This window comes from Apostichopus japonicus, chromosome 16 (assembly GCF_037975245.1).
Source record: "Apostichopus japonicus isolate 1M-3 chromosome 16, ASM3797524v1, whole genome shotgun sequence".
NCBI classification, from domain to species: domain Eukaryota; kingdom Metazoa; phylum Echinodermata; class Holothuroidea; order Aspidochirotida; family Stichopodidae; genus Apostichopus; species Apostichopus japonicus.
The window spans coordinates 36,735,570-36,757,380 of record NC_092576.1 but is presented as its reverse complement, the minus strand read 5'-3'; the positions used below and the strand labels follow the sequence as shown (position 1 = coordinate 36,757,380).

The window sequence follows — 21,811 nt, the reverse complement described above, 5'->3', positions numbered from 1 at the left end:
AGTGGATGTTAATTGGATAAATGGTCTTGCATTTATACGAACATTTAATAATTTGTTGCCAAACTAATGATACAAACGAACAATAAAGGCATCATTGTACTGAAAAGAGTAGTCAAAGACTTACTTCAAGTGTTATGCCTTCCTTGGAGTTCAACACCCATTTACCTCTGGAAGAATCTAAATGCAAGTCAGGTTTAGACGGTTTCCATGAAACTTGGAAAAAAAAAAAAAAAAAAAACAACATGAAACGATTTGTTTATAGATCAAACAGGTTAATAAACATAAATCGTGTACATAATTACAAGGTAAATGTATTTACCATACATTGATATTCTTCGTTGACTATTACAGTATAACCATGTCACCCGATTTAGTATCCCGCAAAGGATCACAAATCGCTTGTGATGAGTAACATATTTTAGTGTTTTCTATGTTCTCACCTTGAATGTCACGTAGCTTCGTAAGGGAAGAAAGAGAACCGATTGGAAGTGACAGAGGTAACAAACAGTCAACGAGTCTGTAAACAAAAAAGGGTTTTGTGGATGGTGAATGTGTTAAGTGATTAAACCATTTTATGAAAATATGTTATTTCTTATGTAACTATAATGTCATGCTGGTGATATAACCGACATGTAAGTTATTTTAGTTGGAACGTATGAAATGAACTAATACTTTAAGCTCATATTGCTAATAATACTTATATCTGCAAGCATATACGTACAAATCAATACATCATTACTTATACACTGAAACCCCCAAATCACTGCGTTGTTGTACGTTAATAATAGGTAGGCCTATGTATACATTGATCATCCATCTTAAAGTTTTGTTCAAGAGCACAGTTCCATATTTTGCTGGTTGGTAAGTTATCGTTCAGTAAATTAACGTGAATAAAAACATTACAGTAAATGGTATGTGATTACTAACGACAATGTCTTCAGCTGTTGGCATTGCTGTGCAAAGCAAAATAACCCTACTACTTGGTCCTGGGTAAATTCTTTTCCAAGGTTAGTTTTGATTTGTAGTTCCTTTAAGGTGGGCAATAAAGGCACACAGTTCCTACTTTCTAGGATAAGATGATTCTGATCCGCTGAGCTAAATGACTTCAGCAGTAGACTGGTTATCTGGATCTAAGGAAAGACATTTGTGAAATTACCAGACAACCGTACACAGTCAAAGGTTTATTTTGTTCATCGCGGTATATGTTACATAATATTCCAGAACAACAAACAAAGCCCCCAAAACATAACACTGTAATTACTATACTATAGACTACAACATTACATTTGGCGATTTATTTCAAATATTTCTACCAGTTTAAGAACAAGAAGTTACGTTATATTAATCAATTTATTATTCCATGTCGTTTATGTTGGCCTCATATTGTTTTCTTACAAAATAGAGACACCCACTAAATACATTAATACACTATAAAAGAGGAGGCAACTAATCATAGACATAGAAAGTTGATTCTCGCTCTAAGCAGACTGACAGTGTGAACTGTACCAGTTTGCGATAGATATCTATGTTTTTGTCCAAATGTAACTCATCCAAATTTGCACTCTAAGGAACGATATTCAAACTTTGATCAATTGAGTATCAATTTTGATTCGAACGAGTTAGTAACTTGACAAAGATATCGCATCTCCGGATGGATGGAACTCGTTGAGTTCCTTACACCAAATTATCGTTGAGAGCTCGTGTTAAATCGAAATGCGGTGCTACTTGGTTGGCCCTGTGTATCATATACACGCAACTAATTTGCATAACGAGACATTACATACCTAATTAACCTCCTTGTATTTCAACATTTGAACGTGGTGTTATAATTTCCTTTTAAGTTGGAACATATCATCGTTTACCCACTATATTGACTTTTCAGATCAAATTTCCTCATCTGCTAATAAAACTTCGCGAAGGGCAATTTGACTGATTGTTTTTTTACGTCACTTAATAATTATTGCTCAGCAAATGATCTGTTGACCTTGTGAGGTTTTTTTTTCTACGTTAATTGTAGGCTTCTTGAATACGTTATTTCTTTACCTGTGACAGTATACATAACAGTATGTCAGATTCGTTTCCTACGTGGAAGATTATTAATCATAACAGCTAACACTAAACATAAAAAATACAAAGTATGATGGATTTCAATCATATTAAATCAATATTACATGACATGACAGTATCTTACTTGTTGACCTGCTGCAATTTGTAGTAACAGTGTAACAGACCTATGATATCCTGTGGTATCATTCGTGTTCAAAGTAACTGTCCCGGAACACATTTTGGTCAGACTATGGTGGTCCTTAGTCTGTAAATGCAAATGAATTAAACAAATTCTGAATATATAGTTTAGTATATGCTCAGTATCAAATGAATGGTCCAAGAGTAAAGTTGAATTTGACTGGTTGAAGGACACTTCCATATCATTCTAGTAAGTTTTAAATATAATTTAAACTTGACAATTTTCGAGACCAAAAAGCCCCCCTCCCTCCCTCCTGCATAACCTCTTAATACACAAATCAGACGCATATATAATGCAAACTCGTTGGAATCAATTGTATCCGTCTAAACTCTAAAGTCATATGTTGCATAATTGTTCTTTCGATAAAATCACTAAATGATTTTTTTGGACAACAAGTATGTTTGTCAGGTATGTCTCTTGTTCCTCAATGTTTTCACATAAAAGTGACTTCCTTACATACCGCTATGACTTGGAACCGGTAATGTCACACGTGGTATGTAACGGCCAGACAAATTCAATGTCTTCAAAAAAGATGCCATGACATATTTTTGTACAGACACAGGCGTAGAACTGATGGTGGCAGACTTTGTATGTAATGCATAGCCAATACGATTAATGGTTTGATAATAAGACTGCAACAAGACGAATTCCCTGCATGAGTTTTATGAGATGGTTAAGTCATTCCATTTCTAAAATTGTACAAAGAGGAATGTAAATGCAACAAAACTCAGATGACCTTATAGCTTGTTATTGTTATTGTTATTGTTATTAGTTTTCGCAAGAGCAATCTAGCTCCAACTTATTGTGAAGTTTAAAAATACTTACCTCAAGAGTCAGGCACTCCTGGGATTCCACCATCCATCTACCTCTTGTGAAATTTAATTCAAGTTCTTGTTCCCCTGGTTTCCATAAGACTGCCGAGAAATAAAAAAATATATGTACGATGACCGTTCTATAACTTTAAATTGGTTGTGTTTGCAATGTCTGTACTTTTAGTTTATGAATAAGTTTAAACTTAACAAGCTGTTCTTCCAGGTTAGTGAACACATTGGCAAAATAGCTTTCCTTTCGTATTGTATTCTTAGTTCCAAAAAATTGCATCATGCTTCGTTGCATTATGTTCATGGTTTTAAATTTCTCTCACCTCTGAGTGTGTCTGATTCACAAGGCCGAAGGGAGTCGTTTGGAAAACACAAAGGTACCAAGCAGTCAATGAATCTGTGTAGAAAGAAACTCCCGTACTTTATCAGTATTACAAAAAAAAATCATCAATAAACTTTGCTGTTTCTGATTCATTTCAATTTGCAATTTTATAAGATGTTAACTGCATTACAAATACATTATGCACGTCAAGTTGCTATGAAATATGATCGTTTCCACTATCATTTATTTTCTTGTATTAATATTGAGTAAAATAATATCAACATCAAAAATAACCACTCTCCATACGTACATTACCTAATGATTAATTAACACATCAGCTTAGTAGGTATAAAATATATCAATAGTTGACACATATTTCGCATAGATTTTAGATCCTCGAATACAAGTATGGAAAACACTTTCTTTCTGCATTGTAAACTTGATCTTTGTTAACTTACAAGATTTTTTTCAATTTTTGACATTTCTGTGCATAACAAAGTAGCCCGACGACTTGCTTTTGTGTGAATTCGATTCTCTTTTCCGTTCTGATTTGGATTTCCTCTAAAGTAGACAGTGCGGGCACGTGGTTTCCATTTTCCAGAGTTATACTGTGCTGATCCGCTTCACGAAATGTATCGAGTACTAAACAGGATAATGGAATCTTGAAGAAGATATAAACCACATTTGTATGAATTACGTTTGTAAGCGAATGTGTATTGCGTGATGAAACATACCCATAGACTAAGAAAATTGATTTTAATTGGATGTTTTGTAGTCACGTTTATTTAACGAAAATATGTCATATTTGTTACGTTTCCCAGGCAAAAGTGTTAACATAATATTTAAATTGCTACTATTCGGCAAGAGAGACCCACCCTAGAAATCATCAGCTAACCAAAATTGCAGTATGAATTAATTTGACCAATGATCTGTTAATGCATGCAATGTAGACATACGTAAAATGATTATTGCAACATGAAGTTTTTATTACCATCTTTAGTAGATCCCGATCGATTATATTGTTTTTCATATTTTTGCATTTGCATGTTACAATATTTTGAAACCAATTCACCTTATGCCTTGATGCAATCTCAAGAAATTGAATGTTAGCTCTTTGTAGGAGTCTGATATCAGTACGTCTAAGTGCCATGCCACCGGAGCATACACTTCTCAACATCTCAACATCCTCCTCGGGTTCAACAATCTATTTAGAAATTCAAAATAAGACACCATTGACGCAGAGATTTTAATCCCAGCAGATATAAGAAGAAAAAAAAACTCTTTTACTATTGGTTTTTTATTGCCAAGTTGTTTCATTCCAAAGTAGACGATTTCGATGTCGTGGATAGTTAAGTTTTTATAGTTTTCTTCTTACTGTGAAATACACTAACTACATTGTGAGTAGTAGGGAAGGATACATTTCAATTACAGAAAAGTCTTAATTGCATCATTAGATACACTAGCAGGAAATGAATTCAATGTTCTCATCTAACAAGGCGTTATATCAACATTAATCTAAATGAAAAATTGTGCTGTGCTGGATATTTTGTATTGCAACATCACTGTTTTCAAGGTTAGCCTTCATCATTACTAAACACTTTTCCACAGAATATGCATTTGTTATGAAATATACATGATATTCATATGACAGAACACATGTTTTCTATCTACTTACACCGGAAGTCAAAGATTCCGTTGAGCTAAGTCGCCATTTGCCAGAGGAAACATCTAACTGAAAGACATATTCCAAAAGTTGCCAGAATACTGAAAAAATGGAAGTTATGAATCTTTTAGTTTGGTAAAGTTTTCAAACTTTTTTTTTAGTAATTTTGCAACCGTCGTCATCTAAATATTACTAGCTTAAAATTATGTTGTCGATTTTAATTGTTAATTGATATGTTTCGTTTAGTAAATGTAGTTAAAATAAATGGATACATTTATCCAAAATATTTTTCTGGTGTTGTGGAATATTCTTACCGGTAATACTTCTTGAATTCATGTTCAATTTCAATGTCTCTACGGTTAAGGACAGAGGTAATAGAAATTTACCATGGAATCTGTGATTAAATGAAAAGAAAACTCTACATATTTTATATATAGTAACAACATGAATGCAAATGCTTGAAAATTACATCCGTGACGAGGAAGAATGCATTCACAAGTTCGACACATAAAAGTTATACAACGTTAAAACAACACTCAGATTGAACAAACTATCAAGGGATTTCAAAGGAAGCAAATTTGTACTCTGAACTAACAGAAATTGAAGTATAACTTGTAAAAGAAAATGTACCACCAACTTTTAAAGAAGTTATTTATATTTACTATTTTGATTAATTCTTTTAAATTCATTTATATCTGAACCATTAGTTTGCCTATGAACTGTTTACTCACGCTAATGTTTTCAGCTGAAGACACCGTTGCCCATATTGTACCACTCCGAACATGTTTTCCTGGGTAATTTCGTGTTCTGCTTGTGTTGTGAATACCAGTTTCCTTATTGATAAGAGAACGGGAAGACTAAGTCCGGATTCCAGGGTTACCTCGTTCTGGCGTGCTACCTTGAAAATGTGGTCTATCTGGAGGCAGGGTACTTCGATCTAAAAAAAATAAAAGGTGAAATGTTACCTTAAAAATAAACACGTTTTCCCTATCATATACGTAACTCAAGTTTGTACTTGATGCAACATCTGCATACAGGCACCTTCATTTATTGTGAAATTCATTAGCAACTGAGCATAATTCATTTATTTTTAAATATATAGGCTGCCTTTGTTTTTAATTCATTTCAGCTTATCTAGTTTTAAATAAACAGCTGTATGCCTTGTTGGGGTTTTAATATGTGTTCTAATAATTTAATGCCGATAAAACTGCATGTAAATAGGATGACTTACACTACTTTCATTGTTTGCGAACGTTTTGTTTGAAAGAAACACTTCTAAACCTGTCATACAGCATGTCGTACTTGCCAATATTGATATGAAGTGTATTTGACAAAAGAAAACATCTAAGTAACTTATTGTGCTACCATTGTTTTCCAATACTGCTTTGAATTTCAAGACATGAGCATTTCATACACATTCATCGTCGGGAAAGTTTGTAAAACAATCCAGAGTATAACCTACTTCTCCTTCAAGGTATTACTGTTGATAATATGCTGTGTTTCTTAATCCTAACAAATCATCATGTTTAACTCCATACAAAGACCACAAATTATCTATAGATAACACCAGGCTCAATGTACTCTACCTCATATTTTGTGACTGTGCTGACGTAATAGTTTGGATCAATACATTTAAAACGTGTGTTGATTGATTTTTTTTTTTTCAAAATCATTTCTACACGTCTGAAAAGTCATATTGTTTTTCAATGTGAACCACACACTGACGGCAATTTGGCACACAAATTCAATATATTTATATTCCACTGAATCATACATTTGTGGAATTACAAATGCAGAATGCGCCATGGCTTGTATTTCCTCCGGATATGGCACTTAACTTAAAATATGGTAAACGTTGTAACTACCTTCTTCCTCGATGCAATATCAAGAAGCTGTATACTTGATCTTTGTAAGAGTCTGCTGTCAGAAGATCGTATTATCATGCCATCAGAACACAATCCCTTTACAGTTTCAACGACCTCCTTTGGATCATCTGGCTGTTCAAAAAGACATAGAGATGCAAAGGACGCTCCTCCTTCTACACTTTTCAAATATTTGATTATTCTGCCCGAGGCTTTCTTGTTCAGTCCACAAGCAAAACGAAACACAAATTGAAGATCGACAGGATTAATTTTGTTTAGGTTATATTTAAGCCAGAAAGGCCAAAAGCTCCCGGCGTACGACGACAAATACCTAGCGGCATACCATTCAGCAAATAGTTTGTGATAGAAACGAACGAGTTCACTTTGTTTAGTGTGGTGAATATCATATTCTTCTGGTTCGTTGATTATTTCATGAGTTTTCTCTACGATAAGAATGCCGATGTTTGAAAGTTCTTCATAGCAATCCTTTCCAACTGTGTCGATGAATGTACCTTTGGGCCAAGCAATGATTTGTGTTTTCCCAGTGAGACTATCAAACGCAAGTCTGTTCAGTTTGGAGTATTCACGTATTGATTGATCAATTGGTTCCTTAAGATCTTTCTTCCACATGTGACTGTAGAAACCATCTATCACGTACTTAAAGAAACTCGTCACTGAACTAAACTCGATGACACCTTTCTGATCATTGGCAACATGGGCAAATAGGACGCAGAACATCGGCACCTGGCAAATATCATTTAGAATTGGACTACTGTTCAGAGCATTTGTTATACGTTTACTTGCTTCCTGGTCACCACCAGTAACTGTTCGTTGAATGTACTCATCCCTCGACTTTTCATCAAACCCAGTCAATCTAATAGTAACATTGGTTGGATGTAAATATTTTGGTAAGGAAGATGATCTAGTGGATACCACAACCTTGCAATTTGGGAACATCTTTCCAGCGATCATGTCCATGACGTCAGTTTCTTTACCACTATTCTTATCGGGATACTCATCATATCCATCTAACACGATAACCACAGATAAACCGTTTCTTAGTATTTCCAGGATGTCATCATTCGTCAGAGGTGATTCCTTCGGCATCAAGACAACACGAATAGCTTCACATATTGAAGAAATATTTCCCAGAAGCCTAAGTGGCAGCAGAATGAAAACAGCGACATTTTTGAGCGGTGATGCAACATTTCCTAAACACCAGTCATATGCAGCTTGAAGTGTAAGGGTTGATTTCCCGTAACCAGGGTCTCCTTCTAATAAGATTCGGTTAGATGGAATTATATCACTGTCAAAAATATCTCGGAATGATTTCAGACTCACTAAACTTGATTCTTCAAATGATTGCGAGTCAAGTTCTAAGCCAGACTCAACATATATATCATTAACGCAGCACATCTTCTCTTGTATGTATGGGATTGGCTGAATTCTATCGTACCACAGGGCGTATGTGTGTTTTAAAGAGTTCGTGAAGATCTTTTGCTTACCTGTAGTGAGAAACGAATAGCGTATGACAAGTTAGCAGATGTTCACGCAAACTAAGATAACAATTGTCTACAATTCGTTGTGCCGTGCAGAAGTGTTAACTACAGCCCGCCGCACAATGTACGACTATTACAACTCTATACGCAACTGGCATTACTTAGAAAATAATGGATAGTCGGGCACTGGACTTAAAGGAATTGTCTGGTGGAAGATTTTGATACATTGTCTTTGTAGTTATTATTTTTCTCTTTCTAACCATGTAAAAATTGTCCCCATTCGACGTTTTCTTCTTGTAGAAATCTGGTTTTCAAATTCACCAGTTTCTCACCAAAAGTACCGTTTGTTCGAACGCTTCAATATGGTGATTGACGTAGTGGTTGCAGATAGGCAAAACAGGCGACTTGAAGTTAGCACTCCCAATTCCGCAGCAAATAAACTCACGTGTAAGCACATTGGATTGCCTCATATATATAACGTACATACTCGCGAACGTATATACTACGATGCTCAGTTGGTGTACTTGTATAGCGTTACACATAGTACACTCACACTCAAACCACAGTTCATTAACTGTTCTTCGAAATCGCTGAAATAAAATTCACGGATCAAATTAACAGTAAAAGGAAACTTGTAAAGTATTCGTTAAACCGAAAGATGAAACTTGGCGGAATCGATGTCATCGCAGAACTGTCCGATTGTAAACGTTAAAGTAGCCTATACACGCGAACATTCTTCGCGCTGGAGCTGGATACCGCGATGTGTAAACAACGAAGAGCCTGCTATTAAAACTTATCTTGTGTTTCACAAAGACCACGAAACCACCGATCTACTACATATATGGCGGCTTAAGGAGTTTTTTAAATCATATCTAATTTATAAGAAATTTCACCGGAAATTATTGAAGAAAATGATCGAATCGTTGTCAGAGCAGAATGTAGCAATGAGAAGCTTAGGCTTCGCAGAACTGTCCGATTGTCAACGTTTGAGTATAGCCTACATGCGAACATTTTTCGCGTTGGAGCTGGATAGCGCGATGTATAGCCTGAACAACTCAGAGTCTGCTGTTAAAATTTACCTTGTGTTACACAAAGACCACGGAACCACCGATCAAGTACATGGCGGCTTAAGGAGTTTTTGAAAACATATCTAATTTTAAAGAAATTTCACCGGAAATTAAGGAAGAAATTTATCTGTATACAAACGCTGTTTTTGTTGTGATTACCGTATAGGTACTGTGCGGAGGGTGGGTTATGACGCAATCTGCTATGGCAGAGCTGACGTCACGTATTGTACTGTTCAAATCATATTTGAAATGTCTATCCATAACGATTAAAAAATCGTTTCTCTGTCAAACGCAACATTAGCGTTCTCATACTTTGACAACGTGTTTGGAAAATTATTTACTATTTTTTAAGCTAACTTCTTTGGGCCACCAGACAATCCTTTTAAGATTGGTACTGGTCATCAATTTACCGGTTGTAAGTCGGCTCCAGTCAGGATCTTAAACACACTTGTCAGCACCAGTTTTAGTATTTGTGGTGTCACCTGTCAAATATCATTGTCATATCATATATTTTTGTAATGAAATTACTACAGTTATACCCTGAAATAGAAAACAAATTTAAGGCGCATCGAACGTAAAAAAAAAACACTATACCATCATCGGCCTCACTAACTTTACTACATACCCTCGTTCGACTATTTATTAAAATATAAATATCATTGTCATAAAGCCGTTTGTAAATAGGAATACGTTAGAAGTATGAATTTAACTGGAATATGTTGTTTAATCCTTCGCTGCGGTCAGTGATTCAACAGAAAAACACTTTCACTTTCGTTTCATTAATATATTAATAGCCACGAACTTGTTTTTTACATAAACTCACACAAATCCATTGTGCAATTTTCGTAAGAATACAATGAGGCAATGAAACATTGAAGTTGCATGAGTAGCATTGCCTAAGAATTATAGTAAAATATCGGCTTTTACCTAATCATTGAGAATATCAAATTAACATTACTAAAATATTATACACCCAATCATATAGTTGTATTATTACACGCAAACTTGTTTATCTTCAATTATTAAAAGAACAATACACCTCTAGCTATAGTTTTTCACACTTCACTTTCTGTTGAAAGTTGAGTGTTATACGTTACAGGTTAAAATATCCGATTTAACTCAAAAACTTCTGAATAGCCTCCCATAAATGGTGATAAGTAAATGAAATCACAAATCGTTAGTAAATAGCAGTAAATCGATGGGAGTATTTCACATTTTTAACAATTATGACAGTGCCGCATGATCATGTACATATAACGATATGCTCTAAGTTACACTACCTTCTTCCTGAGCCTTAGACTGACCATCACTGGAACATAGTCTTCCTGTATGTTCCTCATACAGCTTTTTCACACGTTCCTCAGTCCCAAAAAGACACATTTTCTTCAGCGCAGACAGAAGTGTTAGGATATTTGTTGGCTTTATTTGTCCTCTCTCTTCCATATAACGAATCATGAGAAGGCCCGCACTGACTGCAGTACCCAGCTCCTCTATGATAACAGGCGGATATTCAAAGAATGTAGCAAGTTGAAGAACAGTTGTAACAGTCAGAACGTCAGCAAGTGCAACTTTAAAACTACCAAAACCTGTTGAGAAAAGAAAAAAGATTGAAGATACCTAAGTAGTACACGGAACACTCCCAACTGATGCGTTAGTGATATGATCGTGAATATTTTGAACTTATTGATCAAAAGTAATGACCTGGTCATCACTTTTACTTTCAAAAGTATGATTTCCATAAGCTATTATGCTGTCAATATATTTCATGATATCCGCATTATATTCGCCAATTGTACGTGTTGTAATAAAAGAAAAAGTGAAGATGGCTTCTCAAATAAGTTAGCAAACGCAACAGTGTACCATGGATTGTACATACAACAGCCTAACACGAGTTAGACAACAAATACAATACATGCAAATGATTCAGCTTTAAAACTTACCGTTCACTGTCTTCCTCACACCTGGTTTGATGTCTACGGGATTCAAATTGGCAGCCATCTTAGGTCTGTAGTTTCGCATGCAAAATACAAAGAAGAGTGAATTACTTTCGGTGCAAATTCTTTGTGAAGTTACACAGTCAAGACAATAAATGGATTACTCGAGATATATATGGGTTTCCATAATGTTGATACTTTGAACGGTTAATGTTGCATTTTGGCTGTCTCCCTCTTGTGATCGATAGTGCAAACTGTATAAGTGATATACATGGTGTGTATGAAGCTACCTTTTATTGTACATACATGCGTATACTGTTATAGTTATCATACGAAATTATCTGTTCGTTAACTGTTCGTTTAATGTACTCATCCCTGGACTTTTCATGTTACACTTTGGCAGTTTGCTCTCACCCTCTTGTAATCGATGGTGAAAACTGTATCATTTCTATACATGTGTATGAATCTACCTTTTATTGTACATAAATGCGTATCATGGTATAGTTTAATGACAGAATTATATTGTTGATTTGTCTGGGATATGAAAGAAAGGAACAAAATCAGCAAGTTTTTATCATACATTAAGATTGACGGAACCAACGAAAATTGGTTTTGAAGGCATATACAAAAATATGATTGATTTTGTACTTAATTAATTTGTTTTTTTTTGGTTGTAAATTTAAGGCTTACATTAAAAAATTTATTAACAAATTTCGTAAATATGATTTATAATTACGCTCTGCTTGTTTGTAGCAATCTTCATTTTGCCGCGATTACGTACACATACTCATAACACGGTAAATTAAAATGTTCCTATGTTGTATTTGTGCTTTGGCTACTTACACATGCGGCGATCTAAAACGGTACAAAAGACTTGTGCAGACGGATCCATGTCTAATTTAGTCAAATTAATTGATTAATTGATAATGTCACTCTGTGACATATAACAGACTCCATAAGTACTACTGACAGCTCGCCAATTTGCCACATATGCAGTACACATGTTGTGTTTGATAATGTCATTCAAAATCTTTTGATTTTTTTTCGAATAAGGTTTCCGCTTTCAAGATATATTCATTTGAAGTTTTGATAAATCTGAGAAACTCATTAATTAGTGCAAACTATGAAACGCCCTTTCTTTTACATTTAGGCAGTAATTACCCTTTATTACAAGCCCATATACATCATTGAAATACTGTGGTATTCTTCTTTTCAAAGAAGACTGTACATTTTTTCCCACAAATTATCAAACTTGTGTTCAGTGTCCTTACGAAGGTTGTGAAAACAAGGAATAACATATCAGAAAATTAGGCAGTCCCTTCTTTTTTTATATTATCACTGTGCATATGTGGATAATTTAATTTCATAAATAAAACTAGACTTAAGAAAACTCTTGTAAAATGGTCAAGCTTTCATGGATTTCGACGGGGTGTGGCCGGAAGGGGTGGGATTGTTGCCGTTTAGGTAGAAAGTTGTAAAAGGGGTCAATAAGGGAATGAGTCATGGTTTGCTCATAGCACAGGGAAAAATACAGGATCAGTTATGAAGTGTTCTGGCCAAATGTCTATGCATTCTCGTCATGGGTTGATACGGATATATCTGCTGTGGTCATGTGGATAAAGGCGATTTTATTTGAAGCAATGGGGCTTGACAATCGGCCGGGTCATACCAAGGTGGGTTTTTCATCCAACAGCTATCTACGGTTTTCCCATCTGAAATGACTAAAAGGATTCCAAATTTGAGTTAAAATGTTAAATTGGAAGCCAACTTGAAAGTTGTAATCTATAAGCCCTTGCTGGCTTCTCCCAAATTCGCGGTCTCCTAAGCGTCGTAAATATAACTGCCTGATTATTATTATTATTATTAGAAGTTTGATGAGGAGCAAGATCAGAAATTAAAAGATGTTCACAACTTCACAGATTTTTCTTAAAACTACCTGGCAAAAGACATTTTCAATAAAGAAATTACCACACTTATGTTTAGTTAAATGTGTACTTTCAAATGTTATGAGACGCAAACAAAGTAACATCTATGATATGTGAGTAAAGTATTGTGCTGTATTACTTTAGGTACCTGATTGCACAGATCGTTTTGAAAAAAAGTCTACTAATAAAACGAAATAAAGAAACTTTAAGAAAAAGTATTTATTACAATTTATTTTATTTGATATATGCTCCGTCAACTTATGAACACTTCTTATCAGATGAATGGAAAAACACCATCAGGTAGTCGTCTTAAAATGTTGTATATGTGCTTAAAGGAGCTCAGTGAGTTTCGTTGACAGCTTAGGGGAATCTGTGCAAAGATGTTTAGGCTAGGCATATATTAAATGGATTTGCTTTTCTTGGAATAATGACATTATTATACAAGTTTATAGTCAAAGAACAGTGGAATTTTGGCACTCTTTAAAACACAACATTATTTGTTTGAATAAGGCTGTATGACGGAAGATTTGGCAAATATAAAATTCATTGAGCTCCTTTGACAGCAATCATTGTCACCAAATTTGAAGAATCAATCGCTGCACTCCCCCATCTCCCACCAGTGTTTCTTAAATACACATTTACAGTTACAACAATTCCAGTCTGAACCCTCTTTCCCATGTTTTATGCTATTGTTCTATATTTTATTTTTATTTATCTAGTATTTCTTTGCTTGGAGGTGGATTTATAGTCTGGCATGTCTCATGAGATCTTCCTAGATCTACAAACTATTTAAATAAAACATATTATTCTGTAATATGTACATCTGAGGCCCTACGTACCCATGCCATAGAAAGAAATGTAGTCACAGCGCCAAAAGAACTGTGAATTCCACTTATCTTGTTGGTAAGTACTGTTGGAGCATTCAATGGTAACACATATTCTCCCCATTGAATGAAATGGAATGAAATGAAAATAGAAAAAAGTTATGCTTTTTCCATATCATCAAGGGACCAAATACATTAAGTGCTATATTATATAGTCAATGCACATACACATAAGTTATAGAAATGGTAACAGTTGTACCACAGTTAGGCCTAGTTAGTGTTCACTCGGAAATCAATGGCTTAAATACTAAGAAAAACTTCTAATAAACACTAACGATTTTTAAGTGTTTCAGAAATAGTGTTAACCATTTAAATATTCCAAAAACTATTATTTGGCAAAACTATGTTTCATGAGAATGAATTCCTGGAAAAGTATGCTCAACAACTTGTGAGCAAACAGTTTTCTCCTAAATTTGCATTGACGTGACATATACAGACAAGTTGTCAGACCAGTGCACTATAAAGGAAAGAAGACTACATGTGTATAGCAATAATGATTATACATTGGAGGGCAATTATTTTACAAATCTACGCGACCACGATTGCGGGAGAAACAATTAATGGTTACAATTTTGCATTGGTGGCTTCACAATCAACATTTTTCATCCAATTGAGATTCTTCTTTTAAATTTAGTGGATCACACTAGAAGGGAAACCATATATTGCTCTAGAAAAAAAAAAAGATGTAACCTACTTTTACTCGGCCAGAGATCGAACCTTCACTAATAAAAATTCCTTTTTCATCAAGTCAATAACAACACCAATGTATATTTCGATCTAGCCATGCTGTTTCCAATACGCCTAGATGCGCCTATATAACATATTTGTTTCCTGTATTATTTCTTAGTGAAATCCACTAGATTATATCATAAATATAAACATTCTAACTGACACTCTAGCCTAGCTACTTCTGTTTCTTCTAATCAAATAATCACCTAGATATTGTTCAAATAAATACAGGCAACGTGACTTGATAACACATCATATCTTATTTTCAGTTGAGCTTGATAAAATAGAACAATGTGCTTTTTAAGTGCGTTGAAACTAAGCAAACAAACAATGAAACACATCCAACCAAAACCATTCTGCATTAAAATATACATAATCGGAGCACGTGATATGCCTATGGGTAACAGTTTACTCTCTCTACGTCTCAGTAAAATCAAAATCAAAGAACAGAAACACGTTGACTTTAGGCACAGTGCGTATATATCATAGCGTACGCCTAGGCCATAAACGTTGCATTATAATGCATATAATAACATGTATGATCATAGGTCTTATCCTACTCCTCCATCTACTTTATACACTGTACTAGCCCTGGGCTTACTAAAGTAAAATTAGCCCTACAAGGCGTAGACTAGTAGTAGTATTTCTTGTTATATTTGCTTACACTTTGCCTACAGTAACAATGAAACCGTACATCATGCACACTATAAGTAAAACGAAGACCTCACGCGAACGAGTGAACAGACTACGTAATGTTTACACTAGTTGCGCGCTCGTCTAATAAAAGAAATTCATGTTATCTGGTGTAAATATTGAATAGCCCCATCGGATGGAAAAGTCCTTATGTACAGTAGCATCCATCACCACAATTCCTTATGTGGCGATAGATAAGCCACATAAAGACTTATGAAAAAAAAAGATCATTATAGTACAGTTTCGGCGGTCGTTATGTGACAGTGTAATGACCGCATGATAAATAATATGTTCTTGGTCAGTATGTGGCGGTGCTGATAGCGCCACATAAAGACTTGTTATCGTTATATTGTGGCAGCAATTTGCATTCACATAATGACTTAGATCCACATAGTTTTTGTCCCTTTTGGCGTTAGATACAGTCGGTGATATCATTTGAATGCATTATGAGGTCAAACACTGTTTTGAACAATTTCTCGTATTTTATGAGTATCGACACACGCATTGTATTCGCTTTTATATGCAAATACCGTGCGCAGACATAAGGAGCACCTGAGCTCAAAAACCAATAAGTTCACGAATGGTATCGATATATAAAGTTTGTCAGTTTGATAAATTTGATGAATTTGATAACACCAGTCGCTTAACAATACTAATATACTAAACTGGCTTAAAAATAGGAACACTAAAGGTTTAAGTTAAAGTAATCCATAAGATATGTTTACTGCTCATATTACTCCAAGTAAAAATGTTCACTACGGCTTATTAAAGGTCTAACTTGCACACCAATCATATAGTGATATACAACTATGCTAGGCCTATACCTGTACAACGATGTAGTTAGCCAGTAAAGACAACCATTTAGCGAATTATTACTTTTTCTGAGGTTAACATTAATTAGAGAAATTAAACACAGGTATGATACCAAGGTTAAGTTGCATTCCCTTAATTTTTCTAGGTAGATCTAACGTTATGTTAGGGGCCTAATAATGATCTACTATTTGCTACAGCATGGCATTGTAGGATTTGAAGATTTTACTTTCAAGTTCGATACATAACATTGTAATCTTAGCCCAATGTGTGTACCCTTACATATATTATTTTGAACCATTATTCCACTGGTACCGATAAAACATTACAACACTACGCTCATTTGAACTTGATTCAGCTAGCCATGGCTGTTGTCGAGTGCTGCATTAAGAAAACGGTTTATTTTGCTTTATATCTGATTGAATGGAGGTACACTTATTGGTAAAAAGCAAGAGAGGAGGGTCCTGGGAGTGAATCCTTCGAAAATGTAACACTTTCAAATACTATTTGTTTTCTCATAGAGATTTGAAAGGACAAAATACTTTTCAGAAATTTCTTTTTTTGGTATTCGGCATTTTTTTGGTGGGGGAGGGGGTGGGAGGGGTGGGATGGGATGGAAAGCGTGTTGGAAATTGCGTCTACCTCATAAATCCTGCCTTTTGTGCTAGGAGCATAGCTAAATAGTGAATGTTTGTTTGATGAAGTTAGACGGGTTGCAATGATAACATGCGATGTTAACATGAAAAGTAACATGTAGTTACTTAGTTGAAAATACCATCTCTATTACATTCTTAACTCTATATAGATATTGTTCTCTGAATGTAAAGTATTTTGGGCAGGAAATTAGTTCCCTACTACAAAAATTGGTCGATCACGTGTAGATGGTTATATGTGTTACCATCTCAGCATATTATCTTCAACATTGGTTGATTTACACTTTAGATGTCAAGATGTGTGTTACATTTGTAACGTTCTCATGTGTTATTTTGGGCATTTAGCATTTGATCACTATGCAACAGCTTGTAAAAACATTGCGGACAAATGATATGTACAGTTTATAGTGGAAAAAGACATTTCTCCCGCAACAATGATATTGCTAATTTTACTGTTGACATTTTTCAGCATAAAACATCACCAAATATTGAGAATGTGTATCTCCACATATTCAAGTACTATGAGGATGTGTTTTTTTTTAACCTAAAGATGCAAACAATCTACAGCAATTGTGTTTGACGATACACTTTAACTTCCGGAAAATAGGAATAGTAATAGGAAAATGGTGCAGATCTCTTCCACGGAAACACAATACAAACCTTTGTTGCAAAAGCAATACCTGTTCATGTTTTGTATTTGATATGAGTATATTATTCGAGCACAAATAGCTGTCATAACCTTTAAGCTCAGGAAAGCAGTGTTTGTATCTACATCAGCCATACAACCGCTCAATATTGTTCTCCACCGAAGATGGAACTTCTCAAGTCGGTGTGCATATTTACATGTGACATGTAGAATTTTCAGCAGAACCAGTTTACTATCATCCCTAATTTCAAATTTCTGTTCAAGTTTTTACGGTTGTACAACATATTGTGTAAAGCAACATTTAATTTGTCACTAGATTCTCTTTTCTTTCCGTAAATACCCGTTACGTAACATTGTATACATACAGCCTCAGCCTATATGCTACAATAGTACTTTCGACAAACACTTCCTTATTCCGCAACGGTTCTCTAGTGCGCAATCACGGAACTCGGGTGAACGGACAACACCCCAGGAAAGACGTATACGTACGGATTAGTAAGTACAGTGTTATATCACGTAACTGTTTCATGTGTATACGCTATATGCTTCACGATATTTTACAAAGCTTATGCACTAAGGATATTAGGCAAACACATGCATACTAATATTGATAAGAACCAGTACTAAGTGGACTTCAAATGCATTCTACCTTCTCATCGTAATAGCTAGCTATACTTCCTCAGATTATGTTCTATTAAAGAATACATATACTTTATTTATTTTCAAACAGTATTGAAGTGTCCATAACCACTATAAATACGACGTCGTATCTTCATTATTTGCTCCCTCTCAGCAGTAAAATTACAAGATAGTTCCGGCTCTGCCGATCTCCTTGAAAGAGGTCGAACTTAAGAATGACAAAAGGGAACCATATTGACAAACAATTTTCAACACCACCATAAGGTAACATCAATAAATGGTTTTAAACAAAATGACACCCGTTCTAAATTGAGATCGCAAGAAGCTACTTTTTTTTTTATCACAAACCTTCCTAACAATTGATATAGGCCTACTTATCGTAGTTACGAATTGTGAAAAGAAGTTATGTGTCTGGGTTAATGGACAAGCCGTAATGATAACAACTTTGACGCAATGTTATTACTCTAAAATAAAACCAAATGAGTTGTAACCTACTAGACTGGTCTGTAACGGTAGAGAGGTAAATAAAGTGGTACATTAACTAGCTTGATTATATGGCCTACATATAGGCAAACAAATAGTATGCACAACGTTGCGCTGATTGGATTGAGCTGATATTTAATTATGACTGGGCCTATACATGAAGTTATAAGTAACTTAGTTTGTACGTACGCCTCAATTCGCCTGATCCAATGTTCTCATAAATCAAAGTAAAAAGCGGTTCCGTGGTATATAATAATCACTATGGCTTTCAGCACACAGCTTTATAGTTGAAGTCATTCTACATGTCATAATACAGCATATAGTTTAGTGAAGAGCGCAAACCTGGAACAGGGTTTGTCCTTAAACAGTTATAGAATACTCACGCGATATATCTATAACGTACATAAAATCATAATAATTTGAGTTTAACATGCACTGCCGGTTGAACTGGCGGAAGGATGCAATAAATGGTAATTCAATCATTTTTATATATTTATTAGATATACTCCTTGCACGGTCATTTCCTTAGCCGGAAAAATTCAAACCATTTGTAAACTAATTGACGTCGGTTTCATTTTCTATCTTACACGCTGTAGGTTAAACAATGTGTTTGTAAAATGTTGAATGAATCACCTCAATTGCATTTACTATTAGAGTACAAGTATGGAATCATAGCTAGTATGTATCTTTAAATATGAAATATCAAATGTCTTTAGCTGTTGAATTGACAGTAAGAAACCCTTTTATATTTATGTGAAATACCAATGCGAAAACATTCACATTAAACTACTCCCTAGATCTGCGTATAAGTGTGAGTTTTGCGTATGATATACCCATCCTCCATTCATTTACATTCCCGAATTCCTTTATCGTTGATCCCTACATAGTGATATATCTTCACAAACCTCAATACAGATTATAGACCTATCTGTGATGAAGATGTTCCCTGTTACATGTGTGGTCTCTGGCAGGCTCTACTACTATATATTATTTGCCTTGTTTGATATAGGGTAACTTGAGAATTCCGTGGGAGGCATGTATCAGTTGTCCACTACACCTGCCACCCCTCCCCTTTTGTGGTTCTATTAAAAGGAATCCAGTATTTAATTTACCAGTTTATGTATTATTCTCCCTTTAAGTGTTAACAGTAACGTACGTTATTGCTTGTCTGTGTACCATCTGGTGTGAGAAGTTAAATGTGTGAGAAGAATTTGGGTCTGTTACCTGGAGAAAAATTACCCAGAGTTTCTCTTAGTTTCAAAGTTATTTACAACATCTAAGTTTGAAAGCATTTATATCATTCATAAAGACACTCTAAGCTGTCAAACATCATTAGTAGAGAGCCAAAAGGATAAAGAAATTTATTATATTAATTTCTAAACAAGTAAAAGTTCATTTTTAACCTTTGCACTATAGTCTCATCAAGAACCTATTGATTTGTTCGTGCATACCTTGTATTTATATACGTTGTGAATGTATAAATATCAGCCTACTGTTTAGTGCACTTTTAAATTTATCTTCCAGATCTTCTGTGATTGCAGAAAGCATCTAGAATGTAGAAAGTATTTAGTCGTTACTTATCTGCAAAGACTATAGTGCGCCTACATGTTCAAACATTATTGTTGTGACATATGCAAAAATGTGGAAAGATGAGTTTCCGAAATCATTGTAGGCTTGAGATATACATGGCATGAAAAAACAGCTGTACACAGTAAACTAGAAACATTGTTGTCACATCCGTATAGTTAAGTTGATTAAAATTAAAGTCGTCTAAGATAAGGCAAGTTTTACTGGGTAACTGCGTCAAATTCCAAAAAGGAGTAAAATCCGTGCGGAATGTAGATATAGAACCACCGTGCAGTCTGTATATAACACACTGCCACTTACTATACTGCGATCAGGGTACGTGATTTCATTAAATAACTCAACTGGTTGGAGTCTGATATAACGTCTGATAGTTTCTGTAGAATGGATACAACTTTGTATATAGAAACCATCACCACCAACTCTTTAATCCTCACTGCCAAAATGTATGAAATTATAATTTGTTATTTTAAAATACTAACTGGAGTTTTATCATTAACGCTTGTCTCAAATGAGAAGTTAGAGTAGTAAATTATAAAATAAATTAGGCCTACAAATATTATAAATGAAACTAACAATGATTTCCTCATTAACATAACAGGAAGCACAACGAGTATTATTGTCTGTTCCATTGAATACATTTTGTTAATTTACTGCTGTAATACAGAAATCCTCGATTGATTCGATTTCATTTCTCATTTCCGTGATTTCTTGTGTACAACTTGCATTCCAAGTAATAATTTTTTGCCCTGTTTTCAATGTTGTACTTGAGAAAGCGTTCCGACGTTTATCCATAGCCATATCAATGCCTGCTTGCAAGATCACTTCAAGCTTAGGGTTTGAAAATACTATAGCCAAAAAACCTACGTGTTTTACAAATTGTGCGATTTCCCTCTCGTATGTTTTAGTTAAACGTCCACTGAGCTCCGTGGAGGCAACGAACTATGTTTAGAGCCAGGTGACAACGGTTACGTCATATATTGTTTTAGCATTATTGTAGTGCGCGTGCGCGCTACAATATAGGCATTACTTGCAAGTGAACGAAACCAACCTGACTGGACGATGAGAATTAAAGTTTCATTTAATATCTGTGTATTTGCAGTTTCAGAGGCTAGCTGCGTAGGCAACTTATTCTGAGCCTGTCATGGCGCTCACAAGCGCGCTTAGGTACCCACATGACTAGACGTTGCAACCTAAACTTTCATATAGTCTCTGCACAATTACACTTTCATAGGTTAGCTGCGTAGGCAACTCATACTGAGCCTTCCACGGCACTCCACCACTGCCCCTTGCACGCTTTGTTAATTACTTTCAACGGAAGACCTCACATATCATGTAAAACAGATTGTTAA

At 34.9% G+C, this 21,811-nt stretch overlaps 1 protein-coding gene across 1 annotated transcript in view; it reads right to left on the bottom strand.

Moving 5' to 3' along the window:
- Positions 1–19,270, bottom strand: part of LOC139982259 (uncharacterized) — a 39,805-nt gene extending 20,535 nt beyond the window's left edge. The window contains exons 1-15 of the mRNA XM_071994934.1: positions 19,065–19,270; positions 11,420–11,484; positions 10,760–11,065; positions 6,917–8,418; positions 5,783–5,988; positions 5,366–5,445; positions 5,064–5,152; positions 4,461–4,592; positions 3,847–4,049; positions 3,390–3,463; positions 3,071–3,159; positions 2,192–2,311; positions 928–1,130; positions 441–517; positions 125–213 (exon numbers count right to left, since the gene is read on the bottom strand). Coding sequence (XP_071851035.1) covers positions 125–213; positions 441–517; positions 928–1,130; positions 2,192–2,311; positions 3,071–3,159; positions 3,390–3,463; positions 3,847–4,049; positions 4,461–4,592; positions 5,064–5,152; positions 5,366–5,445; positions 5,783–5,988; positions 6,917–8,418; positions 10,760–11,065; positions 11,420–11,477 — 3,228 coding nt within the window. The 5' untranslated portion in view covers positions 11,478–11,484; positions 19,065–19,270. The remainder of the gene's footprint in view (positions 1–124; positions 214–440; positions 518–927; positions 1,131–2,191; positions 2,312–3,070; positions 3,160–3,389; positions 3,464–3,846; positions 4,050–4,460; positions 4,593–5,063; positions 5,153–5,365; positions 5,446–5,782; positions 5,989–6,916; positions 8,419–10,759; positions 11,066–11,419; positions 11,485–19,064) is intronic.
- Between the last annotated feature and the right edge of the window lie 2,541 nt (positions 19,271–21,811).